This window comes from Thamnophis sirtalis, unplaced genomic scaffold, assembly GCF_051295495.1.
Source record: "Thamnophis sirtalis isolate CommonGarterSnake01/CBP01778 unplaced genomic scaffold, rThaSir2_p1.2 scaffold_1, whole genome shotgun sequence".
Lineage (NCBI taxonomy): Eukaryota > Metazoa > Chordata > Lepidosauria > Squamata > Natricidae > Thamnophis > Thamnophis sirtalis.
The window spans coordinates 60,794,341-60,812,719 of NW_028261381.1; the positions used below are offsets into that span (position 1 = coordinate 60,794,341).

Below are 18,379 nucleotides of genomic sequence, written 5' to 3' on the forward strand. Positions count from 1 at the left end.
CCCTAATGAAAATAATCTTCTCCACTCCAGGTATTGCAATGTCCTTACACAAATACGTATGGGATGGAGTTTGAGTTTAGACATCACAATGGACATTTTGTTATTCGGCTTTTCTTGACCTGTCTGTGAACATCTAAGCTATAGTTCACCACATATCCCTGGTTACAATTGATTGTAATTTTGTAACTTTGTTGCAATAATATTCCACAATCCCAAGGATCTTCAAGAAATTCATCTATCTTCAAATTTCCTGAGTAAAAACGATATTCATCAGTTTCCAGGGATCCTTACAATAACTCTATTGTCCTCTTTTGGTTGCCCTGCTTCAATTTTAATCTCCCAAACACCTAGCCATCATTGTCTTATTTATCCAGGTTTCTTTTTTTTAATTGAAAATTTAAAAAAAAGCTTTTACAAATATTTACCTCCCCTCTCCCACCCTCCCCACCTGAACCCAACCCCCCCAACCTTCCCCCCCCCCGACTTCCCAGAACAAATACACAGTATAAATCTTTAACAAAAATATTCTAAAATAAACTTAAAGAAAGTTAATATCATCTTTCATTTGAGCTTTAACTCCTCTTTTGTTAGGCTAACTCTAAACAGATTATATCGTTCCTCGCTTTTTCAGTCATAAACTATCTGGAATTTCTTAGTCCCATATTTATTTTGAATATAGTCAATCCATCTTCTCCACTCCAGTTTATATTTCCCATCTGAGTGGTCCTTAAGATATGCTGATATTTTAGCCATCTCTGCTAAGTTTGTTACTTTTAATGTTCATTCTTGAATAGTAGGCAAATCTTCCTTCTTCCAGTATTGCGCCACCAACAGTCTTGCTGCCATTATTAAGTACAAAATCAAGTTAGTCTCTATAACAGTACAGTCAGTAGTTATACCTAATAGGAATAACTGAGGGGTAAACTTTATCCTCTTTTTAAGAATATTTTGCATAATCCACCATATTTTTATCCAAAATGCTTTAACCCTTTAACCAGGTTTCTGATTACCCCATCATTCTATCTATCGAGAATCACTGCAGCATAGAACAACAAGACATCATGGCACAACTGCTGAAAGGCGTACTGGGAGAACGACTCCTCATCAACACCATTGATGACCTTGTTCCTGTGCAATTGCCTTCACCTGAAGTAAGAATATAGAGTAATTAAGAACTTTCATCTAATGATTATCCAGGCTGCCCTTCACTAAATTCAAATGTAAAATGAGAAGATGTTTTCAAATTCATAAATAAGCAGGTGGATATTGAGCAACTAAAATGTCAAAAAATAACATAGGAGTTATTGAAGTTTTCAGAATTCTTCATCAGGCTAGATGGTACAAAAACCAAGAGAGGAAGAAGAAATAGAAATGCCCTGAATTATGTCAGACTTAGGAACAAAGTGAGCTTACATAGAATCTTTCTTGATTTACACAGCTAAAGCCCCCCCTTTTTCCCTGCTACATCACCATACTGTCTTTTACATACTGTGTTTTTTGTCTCATTCCCAGTTCATATTAGACAGCTTTAAAACATCCTGTTTCCCCCCCCCCCCTTATATTTCACAGATTTTTTCACTGAAAAATGCATTTAACTGAAAAATGAATCAGAAGTACGGTCAGGTGACCCAGCTGAGATAGCACCAGGCTCACATCTCTAACTTTAAGCTGTTGTACAACTCTAAGCTGTTGTAGGAACATTGCCTTCCTGGACCTTGTTTTCCAGAACTGTTGGAAATTTTCCAGGCAACAGGAAATTTCAGATCTTTCCAACCAGGATCTCCACCTGTGCCCTTCCAGGCTCTTAGGTGGCCCCAGTTTGGAGATCTGCATCAGCTTGAACAACAATTGATTGGTGGTGATAACGGGACTGCATGGTGGTTCTCTGCTGCTTCCTGGAGCAATGCTTCTTGAATTTTTAAACCACGTTTCCCAACCTTATCAAGTCCAGATATGTATGTAGACTTCAATTCCCAGAATTCCCTAGCCAGCATGCTCTTAGTCAGGGGTGTCAAACTGGTGGCCTGCAGGCTGGATGCATCATGCGAAGGCCATGCCCATCCCAGCTCTACGAAGGGAAAAACCGTTGTGATACGTCACGTGACAGCAATGTGACGCTGTAAGTTTGACACCTGTGCTCTAAGTAGTACTCTATGTTGTGGTTTGGGTTGCTTTTTAAGAGGGATTTACTACTTTTCTGGAATAGTGCAAAGTCTGCATCCAAAACTATCCAGGAAATAGTTGAATGTTCTTTGAATGCACCAATGCAAAATGCTTGTCATAGTGAGTTTTGACAGATATCTAAACTCAGCAATCTTGCCATCCATCAAAACTCATTCTTGTGGAAATGCTGGGGTCTTATAACCAAAGCAACGTAGCTGAGCTGCTTCTTCCAAAAGCAATAGAATTATCCTCCTGTTCCAATCTCGTTTATGTGTCCACATGCAGGAATTGAAGGGCAAGATCATTCTAAAGGGCAAGAAGATTGGATATCTGGAAGATTCTCTGAATGAGCATCCAGACAAGATGCCTGAACGGGAAGAAGTTATTGAGGAGGAAGTAAATGAGACAGAAGAAGAGGCCCTGCGTAGTGAAGACAAGAGGAAAGAGAAGGTATGTGGACACTCTCCCAGATGGCCTACTATTTACAATTAGAGAATGCAACCTGGATCCAGGGGTGGGATTCTAGCGGTTCGGACAAGTTTGGGCAAACCTATAGCTCCAAAGATCAGTTAGGAGCAAACCGGTTCTCTCCCACAAGCAATTGGACTCACTCACCCGCCCCTGTGCTTTACCTACCTTTATCTTCTCAGCTGAGTCGCACGGCAGAGTGGATTGCCCCAGCTGTTTTCCTTCCCAAGCAGCAATCCGGAAGGTAAATATTCTCTAAACTGCTGAGGCATACCACCCGGAACTCACCACTGGATCCTACTGGTTTAAGAACTGGTTTTGCACATGCAGCGAACCAGTTCTTAAACCAGTAGGATCCAGTGGTGGGTTCCGGGCGGTATGCCCCAGTGTGGGAATACCGGTGGCACCTGGGAGCAGCTGCCACCATACCGGAATGGTGTTTTCATTGGACCCACACACCTACCCAACCTCGTTTCTTACCTCTTTTAAGCTAGTGGGCCATTTGTGCACACACGTGCAGCGTACGGCACCTGTGCAATGCTCCACTGAGCAGCGGAAGCATCACAGGGCGGTGGGTGCAGATGTGTGCATAGCGTGTGTGTCGTTGGTGGACGCTCAGCCCCATACTGGTTGTAACGGAATCTGGAACCCATCACTGGTAGGATCCCACCCCTGCCTGAATCCCTATTTTGTACCTTGCAGAAAGTTTCCCAAAATCATGCCACCTAAATTCATCGGCAAATCTTAGATACAGCAATATTTCTGCTGATTTCAACTCAAAATGATCTCTAGTAGATTCATTTATCTATTAATGTTTAATCCCTCCCTTCTTGCCATGACAAAATTTTGCTCCTCTCCCACTTTTGACTAAATGTGACTTCTAGGAAAGTGTCATTATCATATTTTAACAATGACCATTTTGGATACAATACACATACTGGTGTGTGTGTTTGTGTGTGTCTGTGTGTGTTGCTAGACTGGTCAGTTGTGTAAAATCCAGAACTTGAACACATTAAATTACAAAGGTGTCAAGCTCTATATGCAAAAAAAAAGGATATTGTATTTTTCAGAGTATAAGATGCACCAAGGTTTTGAAGAGGCATTTTTTTTAAAGTTTTAGCACTATGCAGACCTCCCAAAAACGGCCTGTTTTTTACGAAAATGGGTCCTTTTTTTCAAAAAAAGAGAGGCCACGAATAGCCTTTAGGAAGCTTGTAGAGTGTTCCTGGGGGGTGGGGGTGGCGCCCACAAAAAAAAGCAAAAAATGACCCATTTTTTGTGAAAACGGGCCCATTTTTTGTCAAAAAAGGGCATGCATAGCCTTTAGGAGGCTTATAGAGCCTCTTGGGGGGAGGCAAAATTGAGCAAAAAACAGCCCATTTTTTGCTCATTTCCGCCCTCCCCAGCCCCAGGAGCACTCTAGAAGCCTCCTAAAGGCAATTCACGGCCATTTTGGTGAAGGGGGTGGGGTTTCAGGAGGCCAAAAATGCTGTATTCAGTGTATAAGACGCACCCAGATTTTCAGCCTCTTTTTTGCGGGAAAAAGATGTGTCTCATACTCCGAAAAATACTGTACTATTCCCCATTTTTGGCAGGAGTATTATTTATTAATAGTCTGCAGATGAACATTATATTTTTTTTCAGAAAGGTAAACATTCCCTCTCAAAGGAACTTTCGGATTGTATTATCTACTGTAAGAGTGTACCTTTCTGCAGCTTCCAACATTCTTGCAGCCACTACAAGTCATATGAGATGTCTTCCATCACTGAATCCAAAGCTCGCAAGCTCATCCGAGAAGCTGGTGAGAAAGTGGGGCTGAAATCTGCGGGCAGGCAAAATGTTTGGGCCAAGGATTAATGGATATACAATTCTGCCAAATGCTATTCTTGCTCATTCAACTTCCTCTACTGTTATAATATAGCAGATACAGTCAGGCTGCAATTCCAGTAACTTTGCATCAGATTGAAAAATATAAAAATATGCAAAGCCAGCCATAAGGACACAATAAAATAAAGGTTTCCCTGTCAGTGATGTCCAAATCTAGGGCATGGTGCTCATTTCCGTTTTTTGACTGAGGGAGCCAGCATTGTCTGAAGACAATTTCTGTAGTCATGTGGCCAGCATGGCTCTACACCAAAAGTGCATGAAAGGCTGTTATCTTCCCACTGAAATGGTACCTATTAATCTACTTGCATCTGCATGTTCTTGAACTGCTCGGTGAGCAAGATGCAGTCATAACAACAACAACAACAGTGATACCCATTGTCATCAGGGCACTTGGTACCATGTCCAAGAATATTATAAGATTCAGCAACAAATTGCAGCCTCCTGCAATAACACCAGCAGAACTGCAAAAATCTGCTCTACTCGGAACATTATATATTTTAAGAAGGTACCGTATTTTTCGGAGTATAAGATGCACCCTTTTCCCTCAAAAAAGAGGGCAAAAATCTGGGTGCGTCTTATACTCTGAATACAGCATTTTTGGCCTCCTAAAATCCTGCCCCTTTTGCAAAATAGTCGTGCATAACCTTAGGAGGCTTCCAGGGTGCTCCTGTGCCTCAGGAGGGCAAAAATGAGCAAAAAGAACTGTTTTCTGCTCATTTTTTGCCCCCCCACCAGCCTCCAGGAGCACTCTATAAGCCTCCTAAAGGCTATTCATGCCCTTTTGTTGACAAAAAATGGGCCCGTTTTCACAAAAACGTTTTTTAAAAATTTGCCTCTTCAAAATCTTGGTTCATCTTATACTCCGGTGCATATTATACTCTGAAAAATACGGTACTTGGTTGATAACTAGAAGCTTGCAGCAATCCTTTTCAACCATTAGCACCAGTCAATGATATTTGTGGTGCATTTTTGAATGTTGAGTTGGCTGAGTTTCATGTTTAATGAAATAATAATAATAATAATAATAATAATAATAATAATAATAATAATAATAATAATAATAACGAAAATACGTTACGACGTCCTAGGCCCCTGGGTGGGGCCCGACTAGTAACCAATGCCAAATCCGGCGAAACAACTGGCCACTGTGATACAATTGTATAATAATAATAATAATAATAATAATAATAATAATAATAATAATAACAACAACAACAACAATAATAACAACAACAATAATAATAATAATAATAGAAAACCAAAGCTTTGAATTGACAGCACTTGAAAGAAAGAAAGAAACAGAAGGTTTAATACTGCCTGCTCAAAGACAAGCACTACAAACTAGTGCCATGAAAGCGAAGATACAAAAATCCACTGACAATCCAAACTGCTGACTTTGCAACAACAAAGTCAAAACTGTTTCACATTTAATACGTGAATGCAGCAAAATCGTACAAACTGATTACAAAACTAGACATGACCGAGTTGCTAAATTAATCCACTGGTCATTATATAAAAAACATGATTTACCTGTATCCAGAAAATAGAAAAAGTTATCAAAAATGAGAAGGTGAAGATCTTGTGGAACTTGTGGGACTATGTACAAGAAATGTACATAAGACCGGCTCAAAAGGTGTGCCCGCTCCTAACCATACCAACGGGCTCCAAATCCAATGGCGATGTCCGTTTTACTGTACAAATTCATGGAGAGCTAATCCTAACCCTAAATAGAATTTTCCCGAATGGGATTTTCCCATGTATTCTGCCAGGAAATGTACATAAGGTCGGCTCAAAAGGTGTACCCCCTCCTAACCATACCAATGGGCTCCAAATACAGACAGATTGTCATTTTGAGCACAACACACCAGATATCACGGTTGTAGAAGGTCAAAGTGTACAGTTTATTGATATCGCTGTTCCAGGAGATGCCAGAGTCGAAGAAAAAGAACTATAAAAAATAATGAAATATTGCGACCTGGCCATCAAATCTACATGGCTATGGATGAAGTATGTAGCAGTGATACCCGTTGTCATCGGGGCACTTGGTACCATGTCCAAGAATTTTATAAGATACATCAACAAATTACGGCTTCCTGCAATAACACCAGCAGAACTGCAAAAAACTGTGTTTCTTGGAACATCCTATATTTTAAGAAGGTACTTGGTACCTAGGATGCTGGCAGCAACCTGTGTCAACCATTAGCATCAGTCAATGGTATTTGTAATGCATTTTTGAATGTTCAGTTGGCTGAGTTTCAGGTTTAATGAATAAAGTATATAATAATAATAAATTTATGTAAACTGAGAACTCTCCCCATGTGTATGTTATTCAATTACCTCATCCATGAGGTAATTTCAGCACTAATTAGATTTATAGTATCGGTTAAAATGAATTTTACTAAAACTGGAAGATTCTGTAATTTACAAGTAACAGTACCTATCAAGCCTTGAAAAGGATGCAAGAAATATCTATTTTCCTCCTTTTGTTATAAAGTAACTATTCTACCCACATTAAGGTTTTCTACAATATTCTTTCTCAAAGCTCTGAGAAGGGATGACCTCTTTTTTAAAGTTTGTCCTGAGGCCTAGCAAAGCATGCATACATAGCACATGGTTCTCGATAAATGCTGGGTCTTCTAGTATTAAAATCCTGCTAGTCTTCTTAATTAATTACCTAATTAATCACTGCTGCCTTTACTGAATTCCTAACAATTGGTGCCCTATCTCTCATAGGGAATGACTTTGTCCGCCATAATACCTGGCAACTGACACGGATCTTCCCCAGTGGGTTGCGGACGGACTCCTCCAATTTCAACCCCCAGGCAATGTGGAATGTGGGGTGCCAATTGGGTATGTAAAAGAGGAAAGGGACAAGGAGAAGATGAGGAGGGAAGAGTATGTACTGTAATGGTGAGGTTGCTTGATAGCCAGTACAAGGCACATTTGGCACTTTTACCTAGAGCAAGAGGGCTAACTTTGTTATTTCTTGCTGCAAATTGTCCTGAAGATTCTCTTACTGAGTGGCCTTCAAACAGCATCAATAAATGAATGAGAAACTTGGTTACAAGAGATGGTAAAATGATCAGCATGGTAGGCAGTTTAAAAAGGAAGTAAAGCAAAGCCATGAGGCTTTTAGAAGCCACTAGTGGTTATCTACCACTATCAAGGTGAAATGTGCTCTATAAATGAATATCATTTGATGGAGCACAATAGAATGAGTGGGCTGTTGTGTCATGTCCTTCATACTGCTGGTCTCCTCAGACATGAGATGATGAACGATGTTGGCATTTGATCTGATCCAGTGTCTAGTTTCTTCAGTCCTTATTTACAATTATTCAATCATAAATGACATCTCCAACCATTTTACCATCAGTTTTCATTTGAAAAACAAATGACGAGGTTTTTTTCCCTAGGCAAAGTTGTGCTACATCTTTTATGTTATTCATTGAATAGATTAGGAATATCATTTCTGAAGGTATATGAAATTTCACTCTTTTCATACTACTGTATATACTCAAGTATAAGCCTAGTTTTTCAGCCCACTTTTTGGGCTGAAAAAAGCCGCCTCGGCTTATACTCGAGTCAGTGAAAATTTTGCCCGAAATGGAGGAGAAAAAGGGGCGGGGCCATGCCGCTGGGTGACGCTCGTGAATGGCCCAGCGCCCCTGTGAGTTTCCCCTCCCTCTGTGTCAGTTTGCCGCGCAGCGTGCACCGCACCATCCCCCCTCCTCACGTTCTAATGTAATGCAGGGCTATCTTACGATTCCCCTTCCTCCCCCTCCTGCCGCTCTGCAACGATGTCCCACCTCCTCCTTGTTATGGCAAGCAGCCACATAGCGATGTCCCACTTCCTCTGGTACAGTGATCCAATGATAGGAATCACTGTGCCGTGTGTCATAGGAGGCGGGACATCATCATCACAGCGGGACATCAGCATCATGAGGTGAGTGAAGTATTTCATTGAATACACCGGTATTGTGTGATAATAATTTGTTATGCAGAGCAAATTTTTACAATGGCTACTGTATATTTAATGGGCACAGGCAGGCTGTATATGTTATTCAATGGGCAATGGCATTATTGGTATCTATTTTTATTTTTGAAATTTATCGGTAGCTGCTGCATTTCCCACCCTAGGCTTATACTCGAGTCAATAACTTTTCCAGTTTTTTGTGGTAAAATTAGGTGTCTCGGCTTATATTCGGGTCGGCCTATACTCGAGTATATATGGTATTTGTTTTTGCATTTTATGGCCTGAGTGAACAGTGCTAGGCTAGTTTTTATAGTGCTGCTCTTTATATGGGAAAGGAACCTCCTCCTCCTCCTCTCCTTCCCCCTTTCTCCTCCTCCTCCTTTTTATCCTCTTGTATGTATAGATGAGTAAGACAAGAGCTAATCCGGGAGTCGAGCTTAGATGATAGGATAAACAAAAAATATGTGAAAAAACAACAATAAGGTCAGTTCACGCTCTTTTTTTCCAGCTACAGTAGACATTAATTGGAGATGTGATCTGTTCTGTAACTCCCCAAACTGATATTTTTCATATTTCTTATAATGACAATTCTCAGAATTTCCAGAATAGATGGCATTTGTTTGAGCAAGACTGTTATACACAATAGTCTAATTCACACCATACTCTAAGCAGTTTTTTGTTTAACCAGCATTTATAGAGTAAGCCCCTCTTTGCAGAGTTTACACTTTGCACTGAGCCATTTTACAAACCACAATGGATGATTTCACATATCACGTGAATTATTCTCTGCTGCACCATGGTTTATTGAAACCACAATTGTAGGGGTGTGCATAAGCACACCAGTGTGCCTAACATCTCTGTTCAACTGTCCCAATTTATTTGTACCAATTTCCTGTGTTCTTATTAATGTTTATTCCTATTCCTGTTACCTTGTACATGAGTGACAAACTAAATAAATAAAATAAAATAACAATTGTCTGGATTTGCATAGCACAAGAGGCAAGCCACGTTATGACTTAATGTTTTGTGTGGACTTGGTCAGTATGTTAGACTGGGACTTAATTTGTATTGTTGGAAGAAATGTCCATCTGGGTTCAGTTCCAAGTGGGAAGAAAGACACTGGAAACATGGAGGCTGCTTGGAAAGATGGTTTAATGGTGGTGGGTAGAACCGCATAATTTGAGATCCTAGGCAAAAAGGCACATGGGTGAGAGATGGAGATAGATTTATACCCTCTGTTGGGCTTTGAATTCTGATTGGTTGTCAGACTCCCATGGGGTCATGCAGGGGTTACTTTGTAGGTTGTGAAAGGGCTTTGGACAATTCCTACTATGGCTCTGCCTGAAGGAGGTAGATCTTTGTAATGTAGAATAGACTGGCCCAGGCCTTACTAGCCCATTGACAAATGTGTGTGTGTGGGGTGTATGTGTGTGAGTTTCTGCCTTTTTGTAGGGGAAATATTCTGCCCTTTTAATATTTCCTAAAATACCTCATTTTCCTAGGAGTGGGTGGGTGCTAACTTCCTACTGTTTTTTCATTGATCTCTTCTCTCAATTGATCTCTTCTCTCAATTGATGCTTATCTGGAAGTACTCTGTGGAGGGTCTGAGGTTCCAAGGTTAAAAGTAAACAATAAAATAACTTCTGATCTTCCTCATTTCAGTGGCCCTGAATTTTCAAACAGCTGGTACAGAGATGGACTTGTATGATGGACTTTTTAGTCAAAATGGCCATTGCGGCTATGTGTTGAAGCCAAGTTTCATGAGGGATAAAGAGACAGCCTTCAGCCCTGAGGACCCCCAAAGCAGGGGTGAAGGTAACCCCTTGAGCTTAATGGTTAAGGTACTGTACGTGTCTGTACCCACACTTTAACTTTAAAGATTTGGGGGAGGTAAAAAAAATATGTATTTTCCTTATACTCAGCAGGGCCAATGATCATAGAGTTCTACCCATCCCCAAGTTCTTAAAATTATATTTATACATATTTGTTGCTATATCTTTATGGTTCAGTAAAGTCCACAACAACCAATAAAAACAATAATTATATTTTAAAAGCATTTCCCCTTAAATTTCCCCTGTATATTGGCAATTTCTATTGGAATGTCCTTTCTTTTAGACCAGAAAGTCTACATATGAGGAAACTAACTAAGGAACTAAATTTGGGAGAGCTGCATTTTATGTTGCCTGAAATGTGGGGGGGGGGGGAGGGAGGGAGAGAAGTGACATATTTTGCTAGAATTTCAGAAAACTATTCCCAATTTGACCCTAGCTCATTGGTTTCTTTTATAAAACTAATAGTAGATGACTGTCAAACATTTCCTGATAATAAATGCTAGAAAGAAAGTCTATTCCACTGATCTCAGAAAAGAAATTGATCTGAAATGATATAAGGTTTCCGGCTTGAGCAGGGAATTGTACTAGAAGACCTCCAAGGTCCCTTCCAATTATTATTCTGGTCCAAAAACAATTGGCCACAGTGGGGGACACAGGTGAACCCATGGCACAGCCATGTTTCTGTCTGTAGAAACCTTCATTGTATTTTAAATAGGTAGTAAAATAGGTCAACCAGAGGTCCAGCATGGCACACATGTGGTCTGGGCTGAGATTGGTTCTGTCACCTAAGGTGCTGTCTTGTAGCTTTCATTTCTTCACTACCAGAACAGCTTCAATAATTGAAATGCAGGTGAAGAGTATACATCCTTCCATTCCCCACCATCCAGTCAGAGCTGAAGAAGCTTCTGGAATGTAGCAAAAAAGTTTTCAAAGAAAAACCAGAAAGTCCAGTTGCATCTTGGAAAAGCACCTTTGGGATAACCAGTTAGGACCTAGGTCACACAGCAGCAAGTGAGCGAAGCTTTATCTGCCCATGCAGAAGATCTAGGTTGTGTACAAAATCATCCCCTCCTGGTGCGTGGAAGACAATTTTTCTTCCAAATCTGGTCCATGGCCAGAAAGATTGGGCACCGCTGATCTAGCAGACCCTCCAGATTCTGTACTCAAGGGAAACACTGGTGGAGACCTTTGGGAGCATTTGCCAGAGCAATGGCTGACTCAGTAACATCAATGCCAATTCAGAAGTGGTACTTCTAGGGCCAACTGGAAGCTGGGGACAAAAGAAGACTTGGGGATTTTAGAACTTCTGATGAGTTGCTCTCTGTGTTGAGCAGCAGGTTCCAAGTTTTAGCAGTTGGTACTTTGCAAGTTCTGCCTTGTAGCTTTGACGTGAGTTTCATGATCGTGCAATCTTCTCTTTCAGATCATTAGTGGGCAGCAGCTGCCCAAGATTCCCAACAGCAAAGAAGGCTCCATTGTGGATCCATTCGTGCGAGTGGAGATTCATGGGATCCCTTCTGACAGTGCCAAGCAGGAAACCAAATATATTGACAATAATGGTGAGCCAATCCTATTGTAAAGATGAAGGAAGTTGGGCTTTAGATCTTACACATTTTCCTTATTTTTATTTCATTCCATTCAATTCATATAGTTGCCCACCTCACAAATGTGACTCTGGGCAGTTCACAAGCAAGTGGCGCCTGAGAACAACTTCTTATCATCTTCTCAGCCTGAGGTTCCCACAACAACTTCACACCTGTGGATTGATTTGCCTTGGACTGGACAAAGGGGACGGGTTTCTACAATGTTTAACCTAATAATTTTGAGCAAGAAATTCAGATCCTGCCTATTCCCCTTGCTATCACTATCTCCCCAAAAAAGTTCCTTTTGAAATGCTGTCTGTTTCAAGAATTCTGCTTTCTTGAGGGGATAGAAGAGTCAAGTCCTTACAATCAGTCTTAGCAATTTTAGGATGTGGAGTTGTTGATTCTGAGAATTGAAGTCCACACGTCTTAAAGTTGTTGAGATTGAGAAACACTGGTCTTAAGGCAGGGGTCTCCAACCTTGGCAACTTTAAGACTTGTGGACTTCAACTCCCAGGATTCCTCAGCCAGTTTTGCTGGCTGAGGAATTCTGGGAGTTGAAGTCCACAAGTCTTAAAGTTGCCAAGGTTGGAGACACCAGGTCTAAGGGAAAGTTAAAAGAGATGCTAAAATACCATTTAGTGATGGCATCTTCGCTTTATTTCAAAATTCTTAAACAGGTTTTAACCCACAGTGGGGTGAGTCCTTTCGGTTCTACGTGTGGGTCCCAGAACTGGCCCTTCTACGTTTTGTGGTGGAAGATTATGACAAGGCATCTCGGAATGACTTTGTGGGGCAGTATACACTACCTCTCACCAGTGTCAAAGCAGGTATGGGACTCCATATTACACTAGTCAAGAGGTGGAGTTACCTCACACCAAGTCCTGGGGATAAAAATAGTAATGGCCCTTGTGACAAATGGGTTGGGGGAAATCATTTGCCACTACAGTGGATATTCTTTTTCCATAAGGTAAAGGTAAAGGTTCCCCTCGAACATATGTGCTAGTTATTCCCGACTCTAGGGGGCGGTGCTCATCTCCGTTTCAAAGCGCTGAAGACGTCTCTGTGGTCATGTGGCCAGCATGACTAAACGCCAAAGGTGCACAGAACGCTGTTACCTTCTCACCAAAGGTGGTTCCTACTTTTCTACTTGCATTTTTACATGCTTTCTAACTGCTAGGTTGGCAAAAGCTGGGTCAAGTAATGGGAGCTCACTCCGTTACGCGGCGCTAGGGATTCAAACTGCCAAACTGCCAACCTTTCTGATCGATAAGCTCAGTATCTTAGCCACTGAGCCACCACGTCCCCGAAGAGTAACATAGTAAAAGTTAATTATAATAGGCTATGACCCATCTGGCTGAATCTCCTGTCAAAATATTCTCTGTACTGCTGGGAAATTGTTAGGTCTCCTTCTTAGATGTCCTCCATTAAGCCCAGCTCTAGCAAAAGAAAAGAAAAGAAAATGTGCTTTGAATCTTTCTTCAGGTGACATCAATGAGCTATATATCATACATTTTCAAATTTAAAGTTCTATGATCCTTTATTTGGCAGCAACTAGCATATCAGTATATTATACAAATCAACAATGAGCCTTCATTAAAATGTGTGTACAATAATGTATTAAGTTCATTTTTAGTTCAAGAGTATTTTTTTCATAAGTTCAATTTCTACTATAAAAATGTCTAAAAGTAACTTGCAGAATAGAAAAACAAAGATATAGAGACCTGGACATGGATGGATCAAACTTCAGAAGTTCCCTGACTCTACTTTGTCTTCATTATTTCAATTAATTTTTGCAAGTATTGCTTAGATGGGATTTTTATAAATGTCTGTTACTGTAGCAAATCCAAACAACAACATTTTGTGGAAGAAAAAAGATCACGGTGTCCTGTCTTGTGAATAAGAAACTAATATTGTTCATGTATAGCCATAGAGTCACTGCACTTTGGAGTGGTGCGGTGGCCTAGAGGTGGAGCTCTCGCCTCACAATCGGGAGGCTGTGAGTTCAATCCTAGGTAGAGGCAGACAGTTCTCTCTCTGGGCCCACTGAACAAACCTCCGCATTGGCAACAGGAAGGGCATCTGGCCATTAAAACACTCTGCTAGCTCCATTCAGTGGCTCAAACTCCACCTCGCAAGAGATTATGGGGTCATTAAAAGAAGATAATCATAGCCAGAGGGTCACCTTGGGTCAAATAAAGGAGATGGAGGAACATGGAATGTTTCAAAACTATCTGAAGGATCAGAGCTTGAAATGTGGTCCAGTTCAGGCAGGAATCAACAACTAAAAAAAGGTATTTCTAACGATAAGCATCCTTCTGAACTTCCTTCTGGCTATTGTATTTACAAGGGACAATCCAGTGTTAAATAAAACTGCAAACTATGTATGCAAATACTGTGGCATCTTGCTTTGCTGCTGCTTCTTATCTCTAAAGGCTGAGGTAGCAAGCGAGAGAGCTTAACAAGATGTTGACCAATAAGAGGAGGCAGTTCTGAATGAAACAACCAATGGGATTCCATTCAGGGCTGGTCTTATGAATCCAAGTGTCCAGTGCTGGCAGATGGGAAGAGTTGCAAAATATGCAGTTAGAAGAGCTCTGAGTCTCCCAATGTGTCCTATGTTCTCTTAGTTAGCTTCTCCTGCAGACAGAGAAGATAAAAAAGAAATTGGCCTTGTCCTGCTTAAAATAAGCCTCTTTTTTTTTTTGCACCTTCTTTTCCCATACAGGATACCGCCACATCCATCTTCTTTCTAAGGATGGCACTGGGATCTCACCAGCATCACTCTTTGTCCACATTCAGATAGGGGAGTTGGCAACTGAGAATGATTAAATCGCATTTCTGCATTACACAATACAACTCTTCCTTCTCTGCCCCCTTTGCTTTAGAGAATGAGGGTGAATGAAGGAGACAAGAATTAAGATGGTGGTTTTTTTAAAATCACCCTATCTGCCAACCATCTCTTACTTCTATGCAGAATGGGATTTGGACACAAACATTGTTTTCCATTAGTATACTTATTTTTTCAAGAAAAGAATACCAATTGCATTATTTTGTTTGTCTATTTATTTTTATGATTGTGATTGGCTCAGGTCTCACCTTATAATCTACCTCCGCCTTGCAAGGAATCCAGCGTACTCCAACAGAGCAAAGTTCTTTTAAACAAGGTTTTCTATAATCATGGACTTATAAGAAGAGCTGTGTTAAAGTACTATTCAACAGGCCTTGAGCCAGCAGAAATGTATACTGGCTTAAACTGTGCTGCTTTTATTGCTGATCGGTATTCTGCAACACTAAAAGGAGGCTGATGAAAGCTTTATCCTATTGTGGGCCAAGTCGAAGAAAATAATTGATGTATGTTTTTCCCCCAACCTGGTTTCCCTTATAGGTTCCGGTAGGAAAACAGTCATTAATCACTCTCCCTTATATAGGTCAGAACTAGGTGACCGAAGGAAGGTGCTTAAAATGACTAATTAGCCACCTGTCATATAGGGAGGGATATGTGGCATGAAGCAGGAGGGTCTTTAATCTTCCTGTTTGGTACAACTCTTTCTCTTCAACTGCACTTTTTTCTGAAAACAAGACTACTACATCGTAGAAAGAGTACAAAACCCGTCCAAACATAATGTGGCTGAGATGTATATGAAGGAAAGAAGGTGACCTTGACAGAATCATTAGCCAGGCAAAAGAAGCCGAAACATTTCTTAAGCCTTGGGAAAGAAGATAATATTCAGGAGCAGATGCTCCCTAATCACTGGATTATAAGGAAAGGGGGGAGGGGGGAGGTACAACACAGTCAGACTTGCAAGATTGATGCCAACCCCACTAAGAAGTGAAATCAGAATGAGATCAACTCTATAGGAAGACTAGAACTATCTTTATTGAGATCGGCTGGACAGGCAGTCCTTGCTGATCGATTACTTCTTTGGCAACTATGCAAAATTATGACAGCGCTGAAAGAGAAGACTTCCAACTAACTGGTTCCTAGAAAACACAGCTTTTGCAGTGTCTCCATGGTCGTGATTCAGGCATTTGGCAACCGGCAAGCCTTTACGATGGTCACAGCATCTTATGGTTGAGTGATCACCATTTGCATCCTTCGCAAACCAGCTGCCAACAAGCAAAGTCAATGCAAAACTGGCACGAAGTCACAGTCACATGATGTTACACATTAATTGATCCTCAGTGATTTGATTAACCTAAACAGTACTTGGAGATATTTGTGTACCCCACCTCTCTCCCCCTCCTTCTCTCCCTCCTATATGTATGATTAGGGGCATGTCAAGATCCCATGTCAAGATCCCTTCCAATTCACGCGAGATAAACTTTTTTGAGTTAGGATGCCCTTGGTAAAATCTTTTGAGATGTGTGTGAACCTGACATATGCAACACTGTGATCTGTATTTTCCACATGGAAGCAGTTCATATTTAAATGGATGTCATCAAGCATTATAAATATATGAATTTGGGTGACTTCACCTTCAGGCAAGAAATAACAAGAACATACTTCACTGATTTTTTTTTGAAGAACCTTCATCAAGAGGTTGGAGGACCAGAATAATAATTGGAAGGGACCTTAGATGTCTTCTAGTTTAATTCCCTGCTTAAGCAGGAAACCTTATATCATTTCAGATCAATTTCGTTTATGAGATCAGTGGAGTAGTCTTTCTTTCTAGCATTTATTACCAGGAAATGCTTCACAGCCAGGTGTAATCTACTATTAGTTTTATAAAAGAAACCAATGAGCTAGGATCAAGTTGGGAAGAGTTTTCTGAAATTCGAGCAAAATATGTTTATTTCAAGGTTTATTTTTTCTATTACTCCTCTGGAATTTTTTTCTTAGAACAAAATATTTAGGAACATTACAAAATGTTGAAATCTCTCTTTCTTGGTACATTGAAGTTGCTCACCAGCCATCAATTATTTCAGCATTTTACATTATATTGAGACAGCTTCTCTCATGAAGGATATTTATTGGAAATAGAGATTAGCAGCTGGAATGCCACTTCCAGAATCTAAAGAAACAAAATTGATAGCTAACGAAGAGGGAAATTGCATGCTGTCTTTAGATTGGGTAGCATGGCATTAGAATTTCATTTGAACCTGGTGAACCTACTTTAATCAGGACCAAGATAGGATCTATTTCAGAACTACCTTTCCTGGTTACAGCTTACTCATGTGCTATGGACACCATATCCATGCTTTGCTCTCTAGCTCACCTAAACAATCCAATATGCTTGGCTTTCAACATGGTTGTGCTTAATGTGATATCTAAAATAACTGCAGTGTGTGCAAAACTCCCTTGAATGCCAGTCTCTCAAGTATGGCTTTCTTTGTAAGAACCTGTAAAAATTGTTTATCCAAATAAATGTATTACTTAAGAGAATTGTTTAAATTACTTTTAAAGTACAGTGGTTTTTAAAAAAATTTCAGAACAGATTTTATTGCAACATTTATTAGTTTGTGTGTGTTAGAAAAGGAAGACTTTGTCATGTCCCCGTCTGAGCCTGAATCTGCCAAGGAGATGGCTTCAGAGGAATGTGGGGAGGAGCAGGATGAGGCAGTCCAGGGTTCCTCAGGATTGGGATGGCTTGTTAGCAGGGAGGAACTGGCAGGATGACCAAGAGAGGGCAAGCAGTGGAAATGAGGAGCAACAGAGCTCAGGCAATGAGCAAGGACTGCCCCCTCCTGATCCCTGAGCACGGAGAGTGGAGAGAAGACGGGAACAGCGCAGGCCAATCCAACAACTTGGGAGGAGAGTGCCCTCCTGCTTTGCTGGACTGCGTGCAGCCAGAGGCTGCCATGTGCGTCCGTGCATGCATGCGTGCTTTATTCTAGGATTTGCCAAGAACGTGGGAGTGTTTGGGGAAGTTTGGGGCATTAAAGGGGAGTGTGAACTCTCAGCTGGCTGTGTGGCCTTTGTGCCTTGTCCCGGGTCATCATAGTCTTGATGGGTGACACTGATCATAACCTGAGTTTCTGGACCTCACTAACATTAGTTTCATTAGGAATCCATCAACATAACAAGATAGTTTCTGCCGAACCTAAGCTTCCTATTCCACACTTCATATACACTTCAGGTTCTATGCAATATACAGCAAGACATTAAAAAGGTTTAGAGAATATTTATTAACCTCACCTTCTTATGCTTTTGGCTTATTTCCCCAAGAGTGACAATCCTTCAGCATAAGTGAAGGGACCCAGAAGAGAAAAGTCTGGTTGAAAGTCTATTATGTTGAGATTCGTGTTTCAAACTGAAATCAGAATAGAAACAGAATCACACAAGTTACTTTTAAAATTAAGAACACATTTTGTGCAAGGAATTTCTGTTAAAAGTGTCAGACATGCAAGGTATCTATTTTGTATGATTCTTTTCTAATGTAGAGCAGAAAGTCTCATATAGCCCAATCTTATGCTTATTCAACTCAAAACTGTAATATTTAGTCCCTGGGCAGTTTGCATAAGATTATATT

At 40.6% G+C, this 18,379-nt stretch overlaps 1 protein-coding gene across 1 annotated transcript in view; it reads left to right on the forward strand.

The window, feature by feature from the left end:
* PLCD4 (phospholipase C delta 4) overlaps positions 1–15,514 on the forward strand; it is a 61,951-nt gene extending 46,437 nt beyond the window's left edge. The window contains exons 12-19 of the mRNA XM_087712971.1: positions 999–1,151; positions 2,449–2,613; positions 4,276–4,432; positions 7,252–7,368; positions 10,154–10,332; positions 11,747–11,882; positions 12,587–12,736; positions 14,635–15,514. Coding sequence (XP_087569097.1) covers positions 999–1,151; positions 2,449–2,613; positions 4,276–4,432; positions 7,252–7,368; positions 10,154–10,332; positions 11,747–11,882; positions 12,587–12,736; positions 14,635–14,738 — 1,161 coding nt within the window. The 3' untranslated portion in view covers positions 14,739–15,514. The remainder of the gene's footprint in view (positions 1–998; positions 1,152–2,448; positions 2,614–4,275; positions 4,433–7,251; positions 7,369–10,153; positions 10,333–11,746; positions 11,883–12,586; positions 12,737–14,634) is intronic.
* Positions 15,515–18,379: the final 2,865 nt, after the last annotated feature.